This window comes from Tachysurus vachellii, chromosome 16 (assembly GCF_030014155.1).
Source record: "Tachysurus vachellii isolate PV-2020 chromosome 16, HZAU_Pvac_v1, whole genome shotgun sequence".
Classification (NCBI taxonomy): Eukaryota; Metazoa; Chordata; class Actinopteri; order Siluriformes; family Bagridae; genus Tachysurus; species Tachysurus vachellii.
The window spans coordinates 18,915,683-18,943,182 of NC_083475.1; the positions used below are offsets into that span (position 1 = coordinate 18,915,683).

At 39.9% G+C, this 27,500-nt stretch overlaps 1 protein-coding gene across 3 annotated transcripts in view; it reads left to right on the forward strand.

Moving 5' to 3' along the window:
• wnt5b (wingless-type MMTV integration site family, member 5b) overlaps nt 1–27,500 on the forward strand; it is a 125,759-nt gene that overhangs the window by 87,296 nt on the left and 10,963 nt on the right. For all 3 annotated transcript variants that reach the window (XM_060889526.1, XM_060889527.1, XM_060889528.1), the window contains exons 3-5: nt 16,277–16,433; nt 16,995–17,242; nt 21,774–22,066. In XM_060889526.1, coding sequence (XP_060745509.1) covers nt 16,321–16,433; nt 16,995–17,242; nt 21,774–22,066 — 654 coding nt within the window. In that variant the 5' untranslated portion in view covers nt 16,277–16,320. The remainder of the gene's footprint in view (nt 1–16,276; nt 16,434–16,994; nt 17,243–21,773; nt 22,067–27,500) is intronic.

Consider the following 27,500-nt stretch of genomic DNA (forward strand, 5'->3'; position numbering starts at 1 on the left):
AGTGAGAGAGAGTGAGAGAGAGGGTGTGTGTGTGTCTGAGAGAGAGAGAGAGTGAGAGAGAGAGGGTGTGTGTGTGTCTGAGAGAGAGAGAGAGTGAGAGAGAGGGTGTGTGTGTGTCTGAGAGAGAGAGAGAGAATGTGTGTGTCTGATAGAGAGAGAGAGAGAGAGAGAGAGAGAGAGAGAGAGAGAGAGAGAGAGGGTGTGTGTGTCTGATAGAGAGAGAGAGAGAGAGAGAGAGAGAGAGTGTGTGTCTGAGAGAGAGAGAGAGAGAGAGAGAGAGAATGTGTGTGTCAGAGAGAGAGAGAGAGAGAGAGAGAGAGAGAATGTGTGTGTGTCAGACAGAGAGAGAGACCAGCGAGAGACCCAGTGTCCTGCACACATCTTGAACACACACACACACACACACACACACACACACACACACACACACACACACACACACACACACACATGTACCTGTGAACATAAACCATACAGAACACAACCTGTACACTTACACTGTACACTTACACTGTACACTTACACTGTACCCTTACACTGTACACTTACACTGTACACTTACACTGTACATTTACACTGTACACTTACACTGTACACTTACACTGTACCCTTACACTGTACACTTACACTGTACATTTACACTGTACACTTACACTGTACACTTACACTGTACATTTACACTGTACACTTACACTGTACACTTACACTGTACATTTACACTGTACACTTACACTGTACACTTACACTGTACATTTACACTGTACACTTACACTGTACACTTACACTGTACCCTTACACTGTACACTTACACTGTACATTTACACTGTACACTTACACTGTACACTTACACTGTACATTTACACTGTACACTTACACTGTACACTTACACTGTACATTTACACTGTACACTTACACTGTACACTTACACTGTACATTTACACTGTACACTTACACTGTACATTTACACTGTACACTTACACTGTACATTTACACTGTACACTTACACTGTACCCTTACACTGTACACTTACACTGTACATTTACACTGTACACTTACACTGTACCCTTACACTGTACACTTACACTGTACATTTACACTGTACACTTACACTGTACATTTACACTGTACACTTACACTGTACCCTTACACTGTACACTTACACTGTACATTTACACTGTACACTTACACTGTACACTTACACTGTACATTTACACTGTACACTTACACTGTACACTTACACTGTACATTTACACTGTACACTTACACTGTACATTTACACTGTACACTTACACTGTACATTTACACTGTACACTTACACTGTACCCTTACACTGTACACTTACACTGTACATTTACACTGTACACTTACACTGTACACTTACACTGTACATTTACACTGTACACTTACACTGTACACTTACACTGTACATTTACACTGTACACTTACACTGTACACTTACACTGTACATTTACACTGTACACTTACACTGTACACTTACACTGTACCCTTACACTGTACACTTACACTGTACATTTACACTGTACACTTACACTGTACACTTACACTGTACATTTACACTGTACACTTACACTGTACATTTACACTGTACACTTACACTGTACATTTACACTGTACACTTACACTGTACCCTTACACTGTACACTTACACTGTACATTTACACTGTACACTTACACTGTACACTTACACTGTACATTTACACTGTACACTTACACTGTACACTTACACTGTACATTTACACTGTACACTTACACTGTACACTTACACTGTACATTTACACTGTACACTTACACTGTACACTTACACTGTACACTTACACTGTACATTTACACTGTACACTTACACTGTACACTTCCCTGTATGTATGGACATTTTTCCCCTGTTTGTTTTGCTCTTTTCTCCCCTGTAGTTGTTGTTCAGTATGTTTGTAATGTTACAGTATGTATATTATTAGATAACTTTATAACTTTATATAACTTTACTTTGGCAACAGTGTGATTTTATATTTATGCCAATAAAGCAGTACTGAGTTAAACTGAACTGAGAGAGAGAGAGAGAGAGAGAGAGAGAGAGAGAATGTGTGTGAGAAAGAGAGTGATTTTGTGTGTGTGTGTCTGTGTGTGTGTGAGATTGAGTGTGTGTGTGTGTAGAGAGGGGGGGGGTGTTGTATTGTATGTAACCCATCATCTTGTCTCTGTCCCTCAATGTTTCTCTCTCCCTCTTTTTCTTTTTCATCCCATCTTCTCCTGTCTGTCTGTACATCTGTCTGTGTCTGTCTGTACATCTGTCTGTGTGTACATCTGTCTGTCTGTGTCTGTCTGTACATCTGTCTGTGTCTGTCTGTACATCTGTCTGTGTGTCTGTGTCTGTCTGTACATCTGTCTGTGTGTACATCTGTCTGTCTGTACATCTGTCTGTGTGTCTGTACATCTGTCTGTCTGTACATCTGTCTGTGTGTCTGTCTGTACATCTGTCTGTCTGTACATCTGTCTGTCTGTACATCTGTTTGTCAGTGTCTGTCTGTACATCTGTCTGTGTCTGTGCCTGTCTGTACATCTGTCTGTCTGTACATCTGTCTGTCTGTACATCTGTCTGTGTGTCTGTGTCTGTCTGTACATCTGTCTGTCTGTACATCTGTTTGTCAGTGTCTGTCTGTACATCTGTCTGTGTGTCTGTGCCTGTCTGTACATCTGTCTGTCTGTACATCTGTCTGTCTGTACATCTGTCTGTGTGTCTGTGTCTGTCTGTACATCTGTCTGTCTGTACATCTGTTTGTCAGTGTCTGTCTGTACATCTGTCTGTGTGTCTGTGCCTGTCTGTACATCTGTCTGTCTGTACATCTGTCTGTCTGTACATCTGTCTGTGTGTCTGTGTCTGTCTGTACATCTGTCTGTCTGTGTCTGTCTGTACATCTGTCTGTCTGTACATCTGTCTGTCTGTGTCTGTCTGTACATCTGTCTGTGTGTCTGTGTCTGTCTGTACATCTGTCTGTCTGTACATCTGTCTGTCTGTGTCTGTCTGTACATCTGTCTGTGTGTCTGTGTCTGTCTGTACATCTGTCTGTCTGTACATCTGTCTGTCTGTGTCTGTCTGTACATCTGTCTGTGTGTACATCTGTCTGTCTGTGTCTGTCTGTACATCTGTCTGTGTGTCTGTGTCTGTCTGTACATCTGTCTGTCTGTACATCTGTTTGTCAGTGTCTGTCTGTACATCTGTCTGTGTGTCTGTGCCTGTCTGTACATCTGTCTGTCTGTACATCTGTCTGTCTGTACATCTGTCTGTGTGTCTGTGTCTGTCTGTACATCAGTCTGTCTGTACATCTGTCAGTCTGTGTCTGTCTGTACATCTGTCTGTGTGTCTGTGTCTGTCTGTACATCTGTCTGTCTGTACATCTGTCTGTCTGTGTCTGTCTGTACATCTGTCTGTCTGTACATCTGTCTGTCTGTGTCTGTCTGTACATCTGTCTGTCTGTACATCTGTCTGTGTGTCTGTGTCTGTCTGTACATCTGTCTGTCTGTACATCTGTCTGTCTGTGTCTGTCTGTACATCTGTCTGTCTGTACATCTGTCTGTCTGTGTCTGTCTGTACATCTGTCTGTCTGTACATCTGTCTGTCTGTGTCTGTCTATACATCTGTCTGTGTGTCTGTGTCTGTCTGTACATCTGTCTGTCTGTACATCTGTCTGTTCATCTGTCTGTCTGTATATTTGTCTGTCTGTATATCTGTCTGTCTGCCTGAACACATTTCCACCAGCTACAACATGAGATCATTAACAATATCAGATCATATATCAGATATATATAACATATAACAATATCAGATCAACTGTATTTTGATGACTTTCACTGCCAGCTGACACGTTGTATTCAGTCTCTCCAGGATTTCACTGAGGGTGTTTTGTTCGATTGTTTCAGCCAAAAGTCTTCTGTACTTTTTTCTTTTTTGCTGAAAACAGCTTAAATTTGGCAAATCACTTTACTTCTCGCAGTAAAGACATATGTAATGATGTCATGTGTGTGATGTCATGATGTTGTCACAGACGTTCCCTTTGGAGTCTCTCAAGGTTTCTTCCTCAAATCCTCTCATTTACACCATAGTCGCCTCGGGCATATTGGGATAAATATCCTGAATTTATACATTAATAATCAAATAAAACTCAATCGAATTGGAAAATTCACTTAAGAGAATGCAAACCTTAATAAATAAAATAAAATGAAATAAAACAAAAATAAAATACAAATAATTAAATAAATAAATAATCAGCTTGAATGCTTGTTGTTGTTATAAAAATAAAAAAGAAATAAAACGCTTCATGACTGATAAACAGGCTAAATATTGTTCATTTAAAATATTAATCATTTATTTTTTAATTTCTTTGTTTTTTTATTTTTTATTTTTTTTATTTATTTTAATATTTAATAATTTTTTATTTTTATTTTCTATAACTCCCTTTGGCCACCTTGTGTGTGTGTGTGTGTGTGTGTGTGTGTGTGTGTGTGTGTGTGTGTGTGTGTGAGAGGCTTAAGAAGCCAATGTGTTAGGATCCAGGATCCAGAATAATCAATCCAGAGGGACAGTGAGGCAATGCAGCGGGTTTTAATCAGTCTCCCAAGCTGACCTTTCATCATCTCTCTCTCTCTATCTCTCTCTCTCTCCCTTCCTCTTCTTCTGTAAGTTTGTATGTACAGTCACGTCTCAGTACTTGTCCTCTCTCTCTCTCTCTCTCTCTCTCTCTCTCTCTCTCTCTCTCTCACTCTCACTCACTCTCTCTCTCACTCACTCTCTCTCTCTCTCTCTCTCTCTCTCTCACTCTCACTCACTCTCTCTCTCTCTCTCTCTCTCTCTCTCTCTCTCTTTTTTCCAGGCTCTCTGACAATCCTTCTGCATCTTTCTCTCTCCGTGTGTGTGTGTGTGTGTGTGTGGATGTTTGTATTTGTGTATCTGATCTGGTTGTGGTCCTGTGCCTCGTCCCCCTGTGTGCTTTTCTGTTGTGGCTCTCTAGGCTTTGATGTGTGTTAAAGCTCCCCGCTGTCGTGGTTCTGCATTGTTTCTGAGGGTGACATTCAGTCTGCGGTCTCTGGATAGAGAGAGAAAGAGAGAGAGAGAGAGAGAGAGAGAGAGAGAGAGAGCAGTGTGCATTGCAAAGCTGATTTAATTTTTGGATTTCTCTTGACATAAGAATCATGTTTTAATCAGCTGAATGAAGATTTAGAACCTTCTTCTTACCCTTCTTCTTCTATTACTCTCCTTCTTCTTCATTAAAAGTTTTGTTAAATGCTGCCAAGCTAGTTCCTGTTATCGCTTCTGTTCTATTAGCTAGAAAGCTAGCCATCTTTCCCTCACACGTCTCTCTGTTTGTTTCTCCTCATCACAGCTTGTCAGGTTACTAAAAAGCATCAAGACTAAACTCCTCTGTGCTGAAGACATCCTGATGTTATAAAACTTGTGTGTCCTGACACCGGAGACTCCTTCCACAATGTTCATTCTAATCTTATACAAGTGTGTGTGAATGAGCTGCTACTATAGACACAGTAATTCCCTGAATTCTTCATAACAGCTGAACGGTTTGGAAACAAATCTCTTATTTATTTTAGCTCCATTTAATCAAAGTATGTTCGCTGTCACTGCGAAAAAATAATGCTGATACAAGGAAATGACCGAGTTCTGTGAAATATCAGTTATTTCAGTGTCCCATCCTTCTCAGACTCATGTGACACATTCCAGGCAGTTGATCCGACTCGTTGTCGCTCGTCTATCTGATCCTTGCTCCAGGAATTCACCTTAATCTTTTTTTTAATCCACTGATGTGACCCAAGCGGAAATGTTTTCTTTTTTTTTTTATTTAATCAACTAATTTCGTTTAGAGACTGAAGAGACGATAGAGATGAGGGAAATGTTCTATTAGAAAGGATTATACTGTGTGGTGTAAAAAAAAAAAAAAAAAAGGAAAAAAAAAAGGCTTTTAACATTCTGCTCGTCTTTATTTTTGTCGATGCCGGACAGAACCGAGGGCTGGATGAGAATAGAGGGCAAGGGAGATGAGATGAATCGAGAGAAGCTGCATGATGGCTCCAGGGCTGTGCAGTAAGACTGATGGGCGTCCAGCGGCCTGGTGGCGTTGCCAGGACAGGACCGGGCATCGAGCCAAGTCTGATGGAGAGAGAGAGAGAGAGAGAGAGAGAGAGAGAGCAAGAAAGAGATGGGGTGAGAGAGAGCGAGAGAGAAAGCAAGAATGAGAGAGAGAGAGAGAAGAGAGAGATAGAGCAAAAGAGAGATAGTGGAAGAGAGAAAGTGAGACTGAGGGAGAGAGCAAACAAGAAAACGAGAGAGAGCAACAGGAAGTGAGTGAGAGAGCAAGCAAAAAAAAGAGAGGGTGAGCGAGAGAGATAGTGAGAAGAGAGATATCGAGCAAGAGAGACAGTGAGGGTGAGCGAGAGAGAATATGGAGATTTGTAGAGAAAGAGAAACAGTGATAGTGAGTGAGAGAGCAAGCAAGAAAGAGAAAAAGAGCGAAAGATAGAACGAGAGTGAGAGAGCGAGAGCGAGAGAGAGAGAGAGAGAGAGAACATGCCCCTCCTCCTGCTTTTTGCTGTGAGCTGAGAGAGAAAAGGCAAGAGAGAGAGAGAGAGAGAGAGAGTGATAGAGGAAACAGCCTCACTATGATGTTGACCTATATCTCCAGCTGAGACACACATGCTCAGATCATCACATTAGCTACACATGATGCTTGATTTGTTGAAGTCATCAGCGTGTGCACGTCTGTGTCGTCTAACTCAAATTGTAAAATTGTTAAATAAGTAGAGAATTCACCACAGGCTGATGTTTTTGTTTCTCACCGCATCGGGCCGGAACACGCTGTTAGTGCGCCAGCGGGAAAGTTCAGGGATTAGAGAGCGCTAATAACGTTTCACACTCAAAATCCAGGACATAACTGGCATACCTTAGCCGCTAATGCTAGGGATTTGTGTCAAACTGTATTTAGCAGAGCTTCAGGAATCCAGTTACTCCAGCTGTGAGACTTTCATAGAACATGGACACGAGCCGGCAGAACATCATGCTTTTAAACCAGATGTCTCATATAGTTCATTTATAAATTCAGTTCAATTCAAATATATTTCTATAGCACTTTTTACAGTGGACTTTGTCTCAAGGCAGTTTTACAGAACATAAAGATTAATAAAATACAAAATTCAAGATTAATATTAGATAAAGTATTTTAAGAAATCACTAAGGAAATAACATCCCACTCTCATAGCTCTCACATCTCTCTCACATCCCTCTCACATCCCACTCTCTTAGCTCTCACATCTCTCTCACATCCCTCTCACATCCCACTCTCTTAGCTCTCACATCTCTCTCACATCCCTCTCACATCCCACTCTCTTAGCTCTCACATCCCAATCTCTTAGCTCTCACATCCCTTTCACATCCCTCTCGCATACCTCTCTCTTAACTCTCACATCCCTTTCACATCCCTCTCACATCCCTCTCTCTTAGCTCTCACATCCCTCTCACATGCCACTCTCTTAGCTCTCACATCTCTCTCACATCCCTCTCTCTTAGCTCTCACATCTCTCTCACATCCCTCTCACATCCCAATCTCTTAGCTCTCACATCCCAATCTCTTAGCTCTCACATCCCTTTCACATCCCTCTCACATCCCAATCTCTTAGCTCTCACATCCCTTTCACATCCCTCTCACATCCCAATCTCTTAGCTCTCACATCCCAATCTCTTAGCTCTCACATCCCACTCTCTTAGCTCTCACATCCCTCTCACATACCAATCTCTTAGCTCTCACATCCCACTCTCTTAGCTCTCACATCCCTCTCACATACCAATCTCTTAGCTCTCACATCCCTCTCACATCCCAATCTCTTAGCTCTCACATCCCAATCTCTTAGCTCTCACATCCCACTCTCTTAGCTCTCACATCCCTCTCACATACCAATCTCTTAGCTCTCACATACCAATCTCTTAGCTCTCACATCCCACTCTCTTAGCTCTCACGTCCCTCCTCACATACTCAGCTCTCACGTCTCTCTCGCATTCCTCTCACATCCCAATCTCCCTCCTCTCACGTCTCTCTCTCTTTTCATATCCCACTCTCTCATCTCTTGCATCCCACTCTTTCTATTCTCACATCCTTCTCTCTCTCTCAACACTCACATCCCATTCTCTCTCCTCTCACTCTCTCTCTTCTTACATCTCACTCTCTAACCTCTTACATCTCACTCTCTCTCCTTTTACATCCCACTCTCTCCTCACATACCACTCTCTCTCCTCTTACATCCCACTTTTTCTCCTCTCACATCCTTCTCTCTCTCCTCTCACATCCTTCTCTCTCTCCACTCACATCTTACTCTCGCTCCTCTCACATCCCTCTCTCCTCACACATCCCACTCTCTCTCCTCTCACATTTCTCTCTCTCCACTCACATCCCACTTTTTATCCTCTCACATCCTTCTCTCTCTCCACTCACATCTTACTCTCGCTCCTCTCACATCTTACTCTCTCTCCTCTCACATCCCTCTCTCTCCTTTCACATCCCACTCTTTCTTTTCTCACATCCTTCTCTCTCTCTTCTCACATCCCGCTCACATCCCACTTATTTTCAGCATACATTCCCCTTGCTGTTTGCTCACATCCCAACTTGCGTGCGCACTGTATGCAGTTGATTTATCTTTGATTGTTGATTGCCATTTCTTTTGATTCGTAGACAACAGTTGGTTGTCATATTCACGTTTGAGAGCTTCCTGAGAATTTTACAGTGTTGCAGTATCTATCATGTCTATGATGTACAACACTGTTAAAACTTTTTCTTCAGTAAGTTTCAGCTACATAAAGAACACAGTGCCTCCTTATCAGGGATGTTTTTAAATAAAGACTAAAAGAGTTGAAACTCAGCGAATGTGACGTCGAAGATGAAGTCATGTGACCGCGTGTGACGGAGTTTCTATAAAGACTAACGTTAGCTTTAGACTTCTGCAAAGAGATTTTAGTTGTGCTTCAAAAATTCAGAATTTTTATACATTTTAAAAAATCGTAAACTTTTTTGATACTATTAAAAAAGGAGAAAAATAACAACACAAAGTTTTTAACGAACGGTTCGTCGAACAAAACAGGATCAACTCGTGTTATCACTTCATTTACTGCAGCTACAAACATTCATTCATTCATCTTCTACCGCTTATCCGAACTACCTGTGCCTATCTCAGGCGCCATTGGGCATCAAGGCAGGATACACCCTGGACGGAGTGCCAACCCATCACAGGGCACACACACACACACACACACACTCTCATTCACTCACACACTCACACACTAGGGACAATTTTCCAGAGATGCCAATCAACCTACCATGCATGTCTTTGGACCGGGGGAGGAAACCGGAGTACCCGGAGGAAACCCCCGAGGCACGGGGAGAACATGCAAACTCTACACACACAAGGTGGAGGCGGGAATCGAACCCCCAACCCTGGAGGTGTGAGGCGAACGTGCTAACCACTAAGCCACCGTGCTAACCACTAAGCCACCATGCCCCCCCCCAGCTACAAACAACAGGCTCTTATTTCTTATAAGGTTTATAAATAAAAAAAAAAGCAGTATGTCGTAAAGGGAAAAAAAACCCAACTCCTTTGTTCTGAAGAGTTTCCTGTGATGAAAATAAAAGTCCTGTCAGAGTCCTGTAAATTTTTAAGAAACGTTTTCAACAAAAAAGGTCACCATGTCAACGAGGCAGCGTTGTTAAATAAGGTGATTTACGACTGATTATTACGGCTGTTATGTGGAGCTTCTACCATGAGAGTGTAAAAGAAATCAACGTTCTGAATCATGAATACAGCTACGCTCTGGTGTGAATATTGTGTAATAATATTGTGTTCGCCCACTCTTTTACAGCCTTGAGGGTTTCACTTGTAATATATTCAGATAAGGAGAAGGTTAATGGTTGGATTGTATGTTGTATGTACGGCCACGTCGGGGATTAGAACAGCGACTCCGACAGCGCATCTCCACTCACTGCTGTCGTTCAGAGGGGCTTACAAATCACTAACATGCGCCTACTACTCAGGCAACCCAATACCATCACGCTGTGTGACAGATCGAGTGAGCTCAACATCTCAGCCCAGTGGAAAGCTCTACACAGTCTCTCTCTTTCTCTCTCTCTCTCTCTCTCTCTCTCTCTCTCTCTCTCTCGCTCTGCTTCCCTCCACACCAATGACGATGGATGTATTTATTAGAGAATAAAGTAGCTCTAAGCAGCCGCAACACTTTTACAGTGGCCTCCCCCGCTGCTTCTCTGCACTACAATGTGCCCTATCAGACGTCTTACTGAGAACAAATTGAGAGAGTGGGGGAAGAAAGGAGGGCGGGGGAGAGAGAGGGAGGAAGAGAGAGCGTCCTGGGTGCGTCGGCAAATGGAGAGAGTGAGTGATGTGCGGCCAGTTTGGCCTACGTCTGGTTTCCTGAGTAGTCGGTGCTGAAAGCCATATGGGCTGGGAGGGCAGGAAAGAAAGGAAAAGATAGAGAGAGAGAGAAAAAAAGAGAGAAAGAGACGGCACTAGCTCAATGCTTCGCTCAAATGAGTCATCCGCTGCCAGTTTGAGAGAGAGAGATAGAGAGAGAGAGAGAGAGAGAGAGAGAGAGAGAGAGAGAGAAAGAGAGAAAGGTAAAAGGCAACAGAGGAAGTGAAACAGGATGTAAAGAGGTCACAGGATAGATGGAGTGAATGATGGCATTTTGAGAAGGATGGATGTGTCAGTGGAAGAAAACAACACTGGGAAGCAAGTTCGGGGCATGATGACGAAGAGAAAAAAACGACAGAAAGGCATGTGTGTGTGTGTGTGTGTGTGTGTGTGTGTGTAGCCCACATGTCTTTGATTTACCAGGCTGCCTTCTATCTGGTTTAGTCACAGGCAGCAGGCAGCAGGCAGCCGAGACACTGTGGTAATGATATACAGCAGGCTGCTTGCTCTGACACCTCAGCACACGGATCTGTCAGAGCTGCCTCGCCACTGATCTCCCAGCACCCGCCGCAAAGCATGCTGGGACACACAGCTGGATAGGTTACCACCCTGGATCCACCTCCGCAACCTCCGCTCGCTTTCTGGTCTCTGTGGTGCACCCAGGGACAGGGACGGGGACAGGGACGACTTTCATGACTCACAAACACTGTGCTCTGAAATGCGCTCTACATATTTGCCAGTTATCAGAGCGGCGTTTTGCATTTTTATCCGCCGCTGTGTATGAGAGAGTCTGTGAGGCAGATTGTCTTCATTAAATCAGTCAAGCAACTGTTTGATGCACATTGAGACTTCTGCTTCAGGGAAGGACTTTTTTGCTTTGAGCACTGCTTTGAGCTCACTCCCACAGAGTCTCTCACAAACTCTCCTTCAACTGTGTGTGTGTGTGTGTGTGAGATCCTCCAGTCACACACACACAGACACACACACGGTGAAGCAGAGTCTCACACATAACCAGCCTCAGGATTACTCTCCACTCCAATCTAACAAATATATACAATCATTTATCCCACAGATTCTCATTCTTGCTCCTGGAACCCTTTGTTTTACACAATCCAAGACATCAGGTTCTCCAGGGTTAGAGTATTAGGAACCTGTGGATCATCTTATGGAATAGCGAAAGTTCAGGAGTGCCATTAGACACGGTTCCACCACAAGACTTGTTTCAGGAACTCAAGAACTTCAGGCTTGGAAGAAGCGCAAGAGATTTTTTTCTACAGCTAAATCAGTGTATGTACTTTCTGCAGATCAGTATGTGCTACAGTGTTGGAGGTTAAATCCCATGAAGGGAAATATATCGATATAACCTTCACAGGGTGTCCGAGCTTCTTCCTCTACATTCGAGCGATGACTCAGGCTTGCTTTATGTCTTGGGCTGATTGGTAAAGTGGAACATTTGCATATCAATTACGTTTTCTGCACAACTGGTGAGTCAGAAACGTTGTAGGAGTGAATTTTCATGCATCGAGTGACATGTTAGTACCCAGAGCACTCGCTAAAAAAAACTAGACTCTTGAGTATTCGTTGCTTGATTCCTTAAAGGTTCTGCAAAGCATTACAACAGAGTGTTTTCTTAATCCTCAGATATCCGATAGACCCTTAAAGAATGCTCGAAGAACCGTTTTGAAAAGTGAGCTTCAAGACAGTTCCTCAGAAGGTTCTGGAACAGCGATTAAAAGGCAGCTCAGTGAATAGAAGCTTTTGGAGTCCAGCGTATCTGCTCGTACTCAATCCATTTTTCTTTAGAGTGGTGGCCATGAGGTGAAATGGAACTGCAAAAACCCACCACCAGCCTTTCCTCTTCCTCTGAACCCAAACGCTTCCTGTGTTACAACTAAGTATGCATCACAGCTTTAACTTTTAAAAGAAACAAACAGGGACAAGGTTCATTCTGGTTCAGCTTGGAGGGCGGAAATAAATTCTGGAGCACTCACTCACTCACTCACTCATCTTCTACCGCTTATCCGAACTACCTCGGGTCACGGGGAGCCTGTGCCTATCTCAGGCGTCATCGGGCATCAAGGCAGGATACACCCTGGATGGAGTGCCAACCCATCACAGGGCGCACACACACACTCTCATTCACTCATGCAATCACACACTACGGACAATTTTTCCAGAGATGCCAATCAACCTACCATGCATGTCTTTGGACCGGGGGAGGAAACCAGAATACCCGGAGGAAACCCGCGAGGCACGGGGAGAACATGCAAACTCCACACACACAAGGTGGAGGCGGGAATCGAACCCCCAACCCTGGAGGTGTGAGGCGAACCAGTGATTCTACGGTTTGTAGAAAATTGTGTAGTGGTCTAGAAAGTATGTAATACAAAGTGTGACTTTAAACAGGAGCCAATAATACAAGACGTCAAACACTGTAGGTTTATACATAAGGATAAGGATACATAATATCTGCACAAACTGAATACTCGAGTAAAAAAGTAAACACTTCTGCAATACCGAGAAATCTTACGAATGTTGTAATTCAGCATATTGGGAAATGAACTCAAATACACAGACAGAAACCCAACTACTTTTCAGATGAAGTTGGTGACTGGAAAATGTGACTTGTGAGCGTGTTTTATTGGCTGTGCATACATTTTGGCGCTCTGCCACTCAAGAGAATTTGCCAGGTCACTATGTCACATGGTGCTGCTTGCTTGAAACAGGAAAGCTCAGAGGACCAGGCCAGAGTTGTGCAAGCTCTGCATTTTGGCATCAAATCTGAAATCAGGTGCCGGCTCTTACATCACTCGGGTCGATGAAGTTCACGTAGCAAACACTGATCTATAAATCTGTTTGTCTGTGTTTGGTCCAGCTTTTTTAGCTATGCCTGTTAAAGCTTGTTTAATTTTCACCTCGAATATCCTTAAACATTGTGTTCCCTCTTATGTTCCTGAGATATTGCCTCTGGTTGCGTTGCTATTGCATAAACCCCAAGAGAGCTTGTTGGATGGACTTTGCATTTTTGGCTAAAGTCAGCCCCCTTGTGGTCATCTAAAGAAACACCGACGTGAAGTTAGGTTGAATGTGTCGTCAGAAAGTTAGACTGTTACATAATAGACCGATAAAAATGCTTACGGCCACAAGAGGGCATCCTAAGTGCAAATTCAACCTACTGTACACGCTCAGGATCACCTGTGTGTGTGTGTGTGTGTGTGTGTGTGTGTGTGTGTGTGTGTGTGTGTGTGTTCCTGCTAAGAATGTATCACGAGCATGTCCTCAGGTTTCCTTCCACTGTCTAAAAAGTTATAGTAAATTGAACAAATTGCTCATAGCTTGAGAATGAGTATGTGAATGTGTGTGTACATCAGTCTCCTGTGATGGTATTCCCATCTTGTTCCCAGTGTTCCCAGAATCCTCCCTGTCTCCAGATTATCCTCCATTATCTCACCAGGATAGAATGCTTACTAAAAATGATTGAATCCGTATCTGAAACTTACTGACCTCTCTGCTGTGGACATGTGAACTAGGTAGTTAATCGACTCACTGATTCATAAGGATTATTTTGTTTACTCTGTCACATTTTTAACACAACTATCCAATTTGAAAATGTCGACATGTCTTTACAAAGTAGAGTATAGACAGAATGCGTATACAGCATATGCTGTAAGTTTTGAATTAAAAGATTCGAAAGAACCGAATCTGTAAAATGAGTCAAATGCCAATTACGGTATGGCTGGTAAAACAGGAGGCGCGAGGAATTGAGCGTGGGGGTGTGAAGGTGATCTCTAGGTTGTGTGTGTGTATTGATGTGTGTGTATGTGTTGATGTGTGTGTATTGATGTGTGTGTGTGTGTGTGTGTGTGTGTGTGTGTGTGTGTGTGTGTGTGTGTGTGTGTGTGTGTGTGTGTGTGTGTGTGTAAGATGATGAAAGGCTTCAGAGAGGCCGCTTTATCATGCACAGACCGCTCGGAAATCGGGTGGCGTCTCTCTCACACACACACCAATTCCTACCGAGCCTATAGTAGTGCACTTAAATGAGTTTGTTTCTGGAGGAGGGGGAGAGTCGCCTGAGATAAACCCCTGTTCATGCTGGCGCTGATTGACGCTATAAAACCGTACTGGAGTCGTATTCATCACACCTCTCGCGATACGGTGCGGCGCGCTGATGTTCCAGCTGAACTTCAATAACAAGTCACGTGATCAGTGCGTAAACTTTCATCCGCGTTTGTTCTTTATCTCTGCGCATGATTTTGTGGCGTGGGTTTTGAATTAAAGGCCTGTGCGTGTTGTGCGTAAAGGTGCCCATTTTCACCCAGCGGTTTTTTCAATAAAGTCTCATGAGGCGTGATTGTGTCTCTTTTGTACTGAGAGATTTATAAAGGCAGCAGGGGTGAAACTGACAAAGATGAAATGTATGCACGCCTTTATGCCTTTATTTAAACTGGGATTCTTGGATTTCCCCCTCTCTTGTAAGGCTTTATTGCGATAAAGTAGAGAAGGCTGAAAGGGGGATTTTACGCATGTGAACTTGGATGGAAATTACTTTTTTCCAAGCCGTTAACTCCTTTATACACAGACACACACACACACACACACACACACACACACACACACACACACTCCCTCATTCGGTCAAGGCCTTGTGACTTTTTTGTTTTGAGAGAATCCAAGAAAAAATGAGAAATTAGCATTCCAATGTGGCGACTAACACAAATGTATCAGTATTAACACCATGAACTCTTTTTTTATTATTACTTTTTTTCTCGTTCAAAAAAAAAATCCCACCAATTTCTAATCCAGGGTTGCCAGATCCGCACTAACAGGATTTAAAAATACACCATACATCCTACACGGATATTTCAAAAATAGATGATATCCTGCAAAGTTGTATCCTGTATCCTGCATACATGTTTTGTATGTATATTTTACTATAAAAACAAAAGCTTTGTATTGTCTAAAAAATGATCATTTTTAAGGCACGTCATATTTATGTATTCAGGTAAAAGATTCATATTCAAAGCATATAATTGAGGACACAACAACGGCAAGCATGATAGTATAATATTATATATAATATTATATATAGTTATGTAAAAATAACAGATAGATAGATAGATAGATAGATAGATAGATAGATAGATAGATAGATAGATAGATAGATAGATAGATATAGATAGGAGCTGTCGGTGAAATTCCAGTTTACAATGGATCTGGCAACATGCCAGACGCTGAGTCTCAATCTGTTTATTCTGCTGCCCTCTCGTGGTGTCTCCGTGTCTTTGTCAGCCCCTCCCCTGCCTACTGTCGCCCCGAAGAGAGGATGGAGAGGGCAGGAGGGAGGGAGAAACAGAGAGGTGGCGTGTGTGTGTGTGTGTGTGTGTGTGTGTGTGTGTGTGTGTGTGTGTGTGTGTGTGTGAGAGAGAGAGAGAGAGAGAGAGAGAGAGAGAGAGTTGTTGTGGGATCAGAGAAGTGTTTAGTGTAAGTGTGTCGGGAGTGAGAGCTAGAGACACAAGCTGGACTTACACAACATGCGCCACTGCATTTAAACCACCACCGTTTTGCACTTAATTCAACTTGCAAATAGTTGGATTTTTTTTTTTTCCTGCACATAAAATATACAATGCAGCATGATCTTCCAGCTGACTTCTAGCTTACTTCCAGTGGAGTTCCAGTGATCTGACGCGCACACGGATGATGATGTTCTCTTGCGACCTGCGCGCTTTGCGCTCACTATAAATCTCGGGCTGAAGTGGATCTTTATTACCGTTTCCTGTGTCTTTCCCCCCAGAGGAGACTCCGTGTTTTTTGGGCCGCAGAGCGCACAGAGGAGAGATGGATGTCGGAATGAGGCAGACGCACAGCGCCTCGGCAGGAGTCCACCTACTGCTGGCACTCACAATGATCGCCTGTAACTCTCACCTTCTGGTGCAGGCCAACTCGTGGTGGTGAGTACACGTTCATGTCGACTTAATAACGCAGACAGATTAGAGGTTAATGCTCTGTGAGGCTTGACGTGAGGATATAGATACTGGGTGACATGTTTGAGATGGGAATGAATCAAGCAGCCTGCTGCGAACTGAGAACAAATGTGGAGGCTTTACAACAATATTTACCTTCAGCTCCAAATGGTCGCCTGTTTGTAAATAAGGGGAGCAGCATGGCGTGACCTGGTGTGAAGGGGAATTAGGAGACGTGTGCGCTTCAGAGTACAAATTAATACCTCTGATCCCTTTGATCAGATAAAAAGCCTCATGTCGAGACATGAAAAGTGAATTGATACAGTCTGTGTAGTGTACAGAGGTAACACCATGGGTACTTTTTTATTTGGACTTTTAAGCCAGATGTACACACGAAACCCACCTTTCCAGGTAAACCATGTAACCTTGCTAATACCACTAACTGATAATGAAAAGCACAGCTTGGTTCCTTCATTTCTAAGTGAGAGTTATGACAGCCTATACGTGACCTGAAGTCTCAGACTGACCTTTTTTTTTTTATTTGCGCAGGTCTTTGGCCATGAACCCTATCCAGAGACCAGAAATGTACATCATAGGCGCACAGCCTCTTTGCAGCCAGCTTACAGGTCTGTCTCAGGGCCAGAGGAAGCTGTGCCAGCTCTACCAGGACCATATGGTGTACATCGGCGAAGGCGCAATGACGGGCATCAAGGAGTGCCAATATCAGTTCAGACAGAGGAGGTGGAACTGCAGCACGGTGGACAACACGTCTGTATTCGGCCGCGTCATGCACATAGGTAAGCGTCTATCTATCTATCTATCTATCTATCTATCTATCTATCTATCTATCTATCTATCTATCTATCTATCTATGTGTTTTTATGTATTGATTAAAGTAGTGTTGCGTGTTTCTGAGACACGTATTCGTTCAAAGATGCATATTAATATCTGTTTGCACCAATATACACATGCAGTGCACGCGCGCATGCATACAAAGGGAAAGAGTCGACTTCCCTTCCAGCAACAATCGAGTGTTAGTTCCGCTCAGCAATGAAACGAGGTGTAAGAAACCCACTCTCTGAGAACTTCAGAACCCCCCCCCCCCCCACACACACACACACACACACCACCACCAACCCCATCCACTCCCTCCTTTTTCCTCTTCCCCCTCCCCCCTTTTTCCGAGGGGTTATTTGCAGGCGCTCGCCAGGTTTATATGGAGGTGCCAGTCGCGCCATTGTGCAGCGCCGCTTTTGAAATGCAATTACGCGATGACACGGGGTCGGCAGATCCGGGACTCTATTTGAAGTCTTGCACCAAAGGCTAATAAAACGTCTCTCTGCGTCGTGGAGGCGCATCCAAGGAATGCAGGGCGCACACCCGTTTTTTCCTGCAGTCGGGATTAGTTGATTTGGGTATGGAGTTTTTTTTTTTTGGTTTTAGACACGCATTAGGAAAGCCTGAGTTGGGAAGCTTTCCTCACCTGACTTTAAGATCTAAGACGGAATGGAAGTAGTGTAGAGACATGACACTAAACTTTACGCAATAAGTGGAAATTGCCTCAAAAAATAATTCATTAAAGTGGCATGACATAATAATGAAAATCAAACAGACTGAACTATTTCTTCAGTTATTATTTATTGTGGGTTTTCTGAAAAACTGGACACAAGCTCTGAAAAAAAGGGTTTTCATAAATGAACCAAATTTATATTTATATATATATATCTATATATCACTATATATATAATTATGCTTTTCAATATATAAGGTTACTAAATTTTGCAAGTTTTATTTGTGTCTCATTGGTAAAACAAAGTAACTATTAATACGTTCAAATGATATGATATGATGGTTTAAAAAAAATAGTTTAAACCAACATTAAAAAAAGAAATAAAGCAAAAAATAATAATAATAATAAAATCGTACACACTTAAATATTAAACAAAACCCAAAATAGCCAATTTGCTGAATTTAATATGCCATCAAAATTAAATAGATTTAATAAATTAAAAAAAATGCAAAAAGTGACTTGTTGCTTTATAAAAGGTTTCTGTCTGAATTTTTTTTTTCATGGGAATATAATAACCGTAATAAATCCACATAAATGTTAAAACTTTCCACCTCGGGATGTGGGTTATATGCTTAATATATTATATTATATTATATTACATTTATAAAATGCGCTCGCGTGGATACACTAAGGAGTTTACAAGTCCAAAATTCATTTATATCCAAGTGTTACCTGGATGCCTGCTGTCATCATAAAGTGCTTCCTGTATTCATATCAGTATCCACATTAATTAACATCACTTCAACACACTTAGTGCTGTTTGTCTTTACTCTTCTACACCTGTACACTGTGATGATTAAAAGGAAAACAGCAGGTTCTCTTTTCAGCATTAAGATTTGAAGATTTTATATCACATTCACAGTTATATACAGTATACAACCTGCAGGGAAATGAAAACCCAGCCTACTCCTTTTTAGACCGTGTATATAAATAAGTAAATGAAAAATAAATAAGAATTAAGACTAGATTTTTTTTTCATGTCCTGTCAGGACATTTTCTCCTGCCGCTGGATGTCTGGATCGTTCAGCAAGGATGTAAATCCTTATTTAATGTGCTTTACAAATGCTGTTCAGTCATAGCCTCATACACAGACTGAACTATTAGACTGAGAGACTGAGAACTCGATTCCTGTTAGCTCTTAAAAAGCACAGTACACTCTGGCATGTGTTATTAAGTTATTTGAAATCTGCATCCCAGATGCCTGATACAAAGGAACAAATGTCAGGTAACACATGCATAGCAGATGTGACATTATTCCAGATCGGGGTTTATGTGAAGCTTTGTAGAAGGGAAACCCATACGGCTGGATGTCGTGCCTGTTATGAAGCAGAGTCGCAGAATGCGCCTTTACTGTGTGTTAATCATTTTCTTTGATATTAGCCGATATCGCAGAAGCTCTAATATAAAAAACGATGCCTATAACACACCACTAAACGTTTTATTGTGTGCCGTAAGCAGCCTGACGAGCAATCTCCCATGTTCCTGATTGTGGGTGCTTTGATGAACCACAGCATTCGGTTTTTAACACACATCAAGAATCAATTCACTTCAAGGCTTAATTAGTGCAGGCGATATCTCGCTCGCAATACACATGTACTGTAGAAGCGTAATTACACGATGGGCTCTGCTTTCTGTTCAGTCCTAAAGAACGGTGTCTCGCCGCACATTCAGGCATTGTTGTAAATTGGAAGTAGACCTTGTTGTGAAACAGACTGTGTCAATAAAATCCGTGAAGAACATTGTGTGAGAAATTCGTTCCACGGCTGTAAATGCGAGTGTCGTTTATTAATAAGGTCAAAACCATTCATTCGTTCAAATAAACTAAGGTTCAGACCGTTTAATTGAAGTTTCCGTTAATTTTCCAGGGATAAATTAATGTTGAAAGAAAAAGAAACAACAGTTAAATCTTAAGTGTTAACAGGTTATAGGGTCAATTTTCTTAAGAAAGCTTTTCTTAAGAGGCTCATGAATGAATGAATCATTACAAAAGAGTTTTTTTTGTTTTGGTTTTTTTTAACAAAAACTTTAATGCTGCCTAACCTCATTCTCATTCGGTATAGTATAGTGCACTTTTCAGTGTAAGCTAAAATAGGCTAAAATGAAATTTCTTCCTGCCTCATGTTGTCTTCTTGGTTTGTTAATTTATAAAATAAGAGATTTTTTCCGCCGTTTTTTGAAGTCAGGCCGAAAAAAGTTTTGAGTTTCTACAATTCATGTGATTTTGTGTGGATTAACACTCATTTTTTGTGCTCTTCTTTGGCAAAGGAACAGGTTTAGAAGCCAAACAATAAAAAATAAAGTGTGGTTCACTCTTTCACATCATATATTACACAAAATGCACGTTAAGTGTAAGGCAAGTATACTGTAGTACAGTACATTATAATGTGGTGAAGTATAGTATACTATTGTGTAGTAAAGTGTAGCATACAACACTGTAGTGTAGTATAGTGCATTGTGTAATATTAGTATTATACAGTACAATGTAGTATAGTATAGTACAGTTTTATATACTACAGAGTAGTATAGTATAGTACAAAGCAGTATAGGGTAGTGATGTATAGTATAGTGCACTGTAGTGAAGTACAGTATAATACAGTATAGTATAGTGCACTGTAGTGAAGTACAGTATAATACAGTTTTATAGTGCACTGTAGTGAAGTACAGTATAATACAATATAGTATAGTGCACTGTAGTGAAGTACAGTATAATACAATATAGTATAGTGCACTGTAGTGAAGTACAGTATAATACAGTATAGTATAGTGCACTGTAGTGAAGTACAGTATAATACAATATAGTATAGTGCACTGTAGTGAAGTACAGTATAATACAGTATAGTATAGTGCACTGTAGTGAAGTACAGTATAATACAGTATAGTATAGTACAATGTAGTGAAGTACAGTATAATACAGTATAGTATAGTGCACTGTAGTGAAGTACAGTATAATACAATATAGTATAGTGCACTGTAGTGAAGTACAGTATAATACAGTATAGTATAGTGCACTGTAGTGAAGTACAGTATAATACAATATAGTATAGTGCACTGTAGTGAAGTACAGTATAATACAGTATAGTATAGTGCACTGTAGTGAAGTACAGTATAATACAGTATAGTATAGTACAATGTAGTGAAGTACAGTATAATACAGTATAGTATAGTGCACTGTAGTGAAGTACAGTATAATGCGGTATAGTATAGTACAATGTAGTGAAGTACAGTATAATACAGTATAGTATAGTGCACTGTAGTGAAGTACAGTATAATGCGGTATAGTATAGTGCACTGTAGTGAAGTACAGTATAATACAGTATAGTATAGTGCACTGTAGTGAAGTACAGTATAATACAGTATAGTATAGTACAATGTAGTGAAGTACAGTATAATGTGGTATAGTATAGTGCACTGTAGTGAAGTACAGTATGATACAATATGGTACAGTACACGGTAGTGAAGTACAGTATGATACAGTGTGTGTAGTATAGTATAGTACACAGTAGCAAAGTTTAGTAAAATACAGTATAGTATACTATAGTATAGTATAGCATTAATTAGTATAGATTAACACTTCCTTTTGTGATCTTCCTTGACAGAGGAACAAGTTTAGAAGCCAAACAATATGAAAATGAAGTGCAGCTTTAATGGGGTTGCGTTGCATCAAAAATACTGTAGAAGTATTTTAATTTCCACACAGAAGTGATATTTGACATTTTTGTAATTCCCCTGACTCTTGTATGTGCCTGTGTTTTCTTCAGGCAGCAGGGAAGCAGCGTTCACATATTCTATCAGCGCTGCCGGTGTGGTAAACGCTGTGAGTCGAGCATGCAGGGAAGGCGAGCTCTCGACGTGCGGATGCAGCCGAGCCTCTCGACCCAAAGAGCTGCCGAGAGACTGGCTGTGGGGCGGCTGTGGGGACAACGTCAACTACGGATACCGCTTCGCTCGGGAGTTTGTGGACGCACGAGAGCGTGAGAAGAACTATGCCAAGGGCTCCATAGATCACGCACGCACACTGATGAACCTGCAGAACAACGAGGCTGGACGAATGGTGAGGAAGAACTCATCCACACACACACATGTATACATATACATATTGGGTTTAGTCAATTGTCTTGTAAACACAAAGGTAGACTGTACTCTTAAACAGACGATAATGTAATGTTTCTGATTTTTGTTTTGACGTATCACATCATCTGATCTTAAACTGTACTACAAGTTTACATTATATATTTACATTTTATATATACATGGTAAGAAATACACTGCGCTATGGACAAGTGTTGACTCATACAGCTCATCAGCAAACAAAATCATTATTATTGTTTTTAATGACAAATAATAAAGCATTCAGGACCTCTGTGGTCAGGAGATCATGTGCTAGAATCCTGGAGATAGAAAAGTTGAGCTTCATCTTTGGGTTCTTGCAGAAGGGTGGCGTTCGTGAGATGTGGATTTTTAGAGGTAGATTTTGGTTGTGTAGGAGTCATTTTAAGGCTCTAGTTTACATGGTACGTTATTGTAGTAGTGTAGTAACAGTATCTTATATCAACATATTATTCAGAATAAATGTGTGTGAGTTTATTATTGCTGTTGAACTGAAATTGGATAAAAATAAAACTTTTTTCTTAATGTTTTACTACACTATACTATCTACTATACTATACTTCTATACTAGAATGCTAAAAGCTACTTACTCTAAAGCAATTACCAACCTAGGAGTACTCTTAATTTACTATTCATCTCTAAGTTAAGTGTACTTGTTTGACTTTTTCACATCACATAGTACACATGTTAAGTGTTAAGTATAGTACAGTGTGTTATAGTGTAGTATAGTATAACACAGTGGTGTACAGTACAGTCTGTTATAGTGTAGTATAGTATAATACAGTGGTGTATAGTACAGTGTGTTATAGTGTAGTATACTGTTGTATAGTACAGTGTGTTATAGTGTAGTATAGTATAACACAGTGGTGTACAGTACAGTCTGTTATAGTGTAGTATAGTATAATACAGTGGTGTATAGTACAGTGTGTTATAGTGTAGTATAGTTTAATACAGTGGTGTATAGTACAGTGTGTTATAGTGTAGTATAGTATAACACAGTGGTGTACAGTACAGTCTGTTATAGTGTAGTATAGTATAATACAGTGGTGTATAGTACAGTGTGTTATAGTGTAGTATAGTTTAATACAGTGGTGTATAGTACAGTGTGTTATAGTGTAGTATAGTATAATACAGTGGTGTATAGTACAGTGTGTTATAGTGTAGTATAGTATAACACAGTGGTGTATAGTACAGTGTGGTATAGTGTAGTATACTGTTGTATAGTAAAGTGTGGTATAGTATAATACAGTGGTGTATAGTACAGTGTGGTATAGTGTAGTATAGTATAATACAGTGGTGTATAGTACAGTGTGGTATAGTGTAGTATACTGTTGTATAGTAAAGTGTGGTATAGTGTAGTATAGTATAATACAGTGGTGTATAGTATAGTACAGTGTGGTATAGTGTAGAATACTGTTGTATAGTACAGTGTGGTATAGTGTAGTATAGTATAATACAGTGGTGCATAGTACAGTGTGGTATAGTGTAGTATAGTATAACACAGTGGTGTATAATACAGTGTGGTATAGTGTAGTATACTGTTGTATAGTAAAGTGTGGTATAGTGTAGTATAGTATAATACAGTGGTGTATAGTATAGTACAGTGTGGTATAGTGTAGTATACTGTTGTATAGTAAAGTGTGGTATAGTGTAGTATAGTATAACACAGTGGTGTATAGTACAGTGTGGTATAGTGTAAGTATACTGTTGTATAGTACAGTGTGGTATAGTGTAGTATAGTATAACACAGTGGTGTATAGTATAGTACAGTGTGGTATAGTGTAGAATACTGTTGTATAGTACAGTGTGGTATAGTGTAGTATAGTATAATACAGTGGTGTATAGTACAGTGTGGTATAGTGTAGTATAGTATAACACAGTGGTGTATAATACAGTGTGGTATAGTGTAGTATACTGTTGTATAGTAAAGTGTGGTATAATGTAGTATAGTATAATACAGTGGTGTATAGTACAGTGTGGTATAGTGTAAGTATACTGTTGTATAGTACAGTGTGGTATAGTGTAGTATAGTATAACACAGTGGTGTATAGTATAGTACAGTGTGGTATAGTGTAGAATACTGTTGTATAGTACAGTGTGGTATAGTGTAGTATACTGTTGTATAGTACAGTGTGGTATAGTGTAGTATACTGTTGTATAGTACAGTGTGGTATAGTGTAGTATAGTATAACACAGTGGTGTACAGTACAGTCTGTTATAGTGTAGTATAGTAAAACACAGTGGTGTATAGTATAGTACAGTGTGGTATAGTGTAGTATACTGTTGTATAGTACAGTGTGGTATAGTGTAGTATAGTATAACACAGTGGTGTATAGTATAGTACAGTGTGGTATAGTGTAGAATACTGTTGTATAGTACAGTGTGGTATAGTGTAGTATACTGTTGTATAGTACAGTGTGGTATAGTGTAGTATACTGTTGTATAGTACAGTGTGGTATAGTGTAGTATAGTATAACACAGTGGTGTATAGTACAGTGTGGTATAGTGTAGAATACTGATGTATAGTACAGTGTGGTATAGTGTAGTATACTGTTGTATAGTACAGTGTGGTATAGTGTAGTATACTGTTGTATAGTACAGTGTGGTATAGTGTAGTATAGTATAACACAGTGGTGTATAGTACAGTGTGGTATAGTGTAGTATAGTAAAACACAGTGGTGTATAGTATAGTACAGTGTGGTATAGTGTAGTATACTGTTGTATAGTACAGTGTGGTATAGTGTAGTACAGTATAACACAGTGGTGTATAGTACAGTGTGGTATAGTGTAGTATACTGTTGTATAGTACAGTGTGGTATAGTGTAGTATAGTATAACACAGTGGTGTATAGTATAGTACAGTGTGGTATAGTGTAGAATACTGTTGTATAGTACAGTGTGGTATAGTGTAGTATACTGTTGTATAGTACAGTGTGGTATAGTGTAGTATACTGTTGTATAGTACAGTGTGGTATAGTGTAGTATAGTATAACACAGTGGTGTATAGTACAGTGTGGTATAGTGTAGAATACTGATGTATAGTACAGTGTGGTATAGTGTAGTATACTGTTGTATAGTACAGTGTGGTATAGTGTAGTATACTGTTGTATAGTACAGTGTGGTATAGTGTAGTATAGTATAACACAGTGGTGTATAGTACAGTGTGGTATAGTGTAGTATAGTAAAACACAGTGGTGTATAGTATAGTACAGTGTGGTATAGTGTAGTATACTGTTGTATAGTACAGTGTGGTATAGTGTAGTACAGTATAACACAGTGGTGTATAGTACAGTGTGGTATAGTGTAGTATACTGTTGTATAGTACAGTGTGGTATAGTGTAGTATAGTATAACACAGTGGTGTATAGTATAGTACAGTGTGGTATAGTGTAGTATAGTATAACACAGTGGTGTATAGTATAGTACAGTGTGGTATAGTGTAGTATACTGTTGTATAGTACAGTGTGGTGTAGTGTAGTATACTACACTATACCACACTGTACTATACTATACACCACTGTGTTATACTATACTACACTATACCACACTGTACTATACAACAGTATACTACACTATACCACACTGTACTATACACCACTGTGTTATACTGTACTACACTATACCACACTGTACTATACAACAGTATACTACACTATACCACACTGTACTATACTATACACCACTGTGTTTTACTATACTACACTATACCACACTGTACTATACACCACTGTGTTATACTATACTACACTATACCACACTGTACTATACAACAGTATACTACACTATACCACACTGTACTATACAACAGTATACTACACTATACCACACTGTACTATACATCAGTATTCTACACTATACCACACTGTACTATACACCACTGTGTTATACTATACTACACTATACCACACTGTACTATACAACAGTATACTACACTATACCACACTGTACTATACAACAGTATACTACACTATACCACACTGTACTATACAACAGTATTCTACACTATACCACACTGTACTATACTATACACCACTGTGTTATACTATACTACACTATACCACACTGTACTATACAACAGTATACTACACTATACCACACTGTACTATACTATACACCACTGTGTTTTACTATACTACACTATAACAGACTGTACTGTACACCACTGTGTTATACTATACTACACTATACCACACTGTACTATACAACAGTATACTACACTATACCACACTGTACTATACAACAGTATACTACACTATACCACACTGTACTATACAACAGTATTCTACACTATACCACACTGTACTATACTATACACCACTGTGTTATACTATACTACACTATACCACACTGTACTATACAACAGTATACTTACACTATACCACACTGTACTATACACCACTGTGTTATACTGTTGTATAGTATAGTGTGGTGTAGTGTAGTATACTGTTGTATAGTATAGTGTGGTGTAGTGTAGTATAGTACAGTGTGGTATAGTGTAGTATAGTGTAGTATACTATATTATATTAAAGTACAATGTTGTATAGAGCAGTGTTATATAGTACAGTAGACCATAGTCAAGTATGGTATAGTACACTGGGGTATAGTGCTGTATACTGTAGTATAATACAAAAGTATAGTATAGTACAAAAAGTATATATTAGTGTTGTATAGTACAGTACACTATAATATAGTATAATACATTGTATAGTACAATACAGTATTACAGTAACGTATAGTACAGTATAGTATAATATAGTATAGTACAATGCAGTATAGTGTAGTGTTGTATGGTATAGTACAGTGTAGTATAGTATGGTGCAGTGTAGCACACTATTGTAAAGCTGAGTATACTATAATTCAATTCAATTTCAATTCAATTTATTTGTATAGCGCTTTTAACAATGTTCATTGTCGCAAAGCAGAACCATGTAGTATATTATTGTATGGTACAGTAGTTAATGTAGTAGTGGTATGTTGTTCTTAAGAATAAACTCCAAAATAGTTTGTCCAGAAAGCAATTTCACATCCCGTGATTGGTAGCATTCCTGTGATAACAGAGAGATAACTAAGAGTCTCAAATATATTTTTCCACGTAAAATATAACTAGTCATATGAACGATGAAGACTACCAACCTGGGATTCATTTTAAAGTTATGGTTAAGTTTACTTTAAAGTTATTTACAGTCATTTATCAATAACTTTACTGTAGTATAACATAGCATAGAATAATATAATCTAGTATTGTACAATATCATATAGTTTAGTTATAAACGTAATAAATGGACTAAAATCAAACGACATGTCCCGTGTCGCAAGAAAATTAGGAAGTACTTTTTAAGTTTTTTATGTTACTTCTATTTAAAAAGAGCATTTATAAATA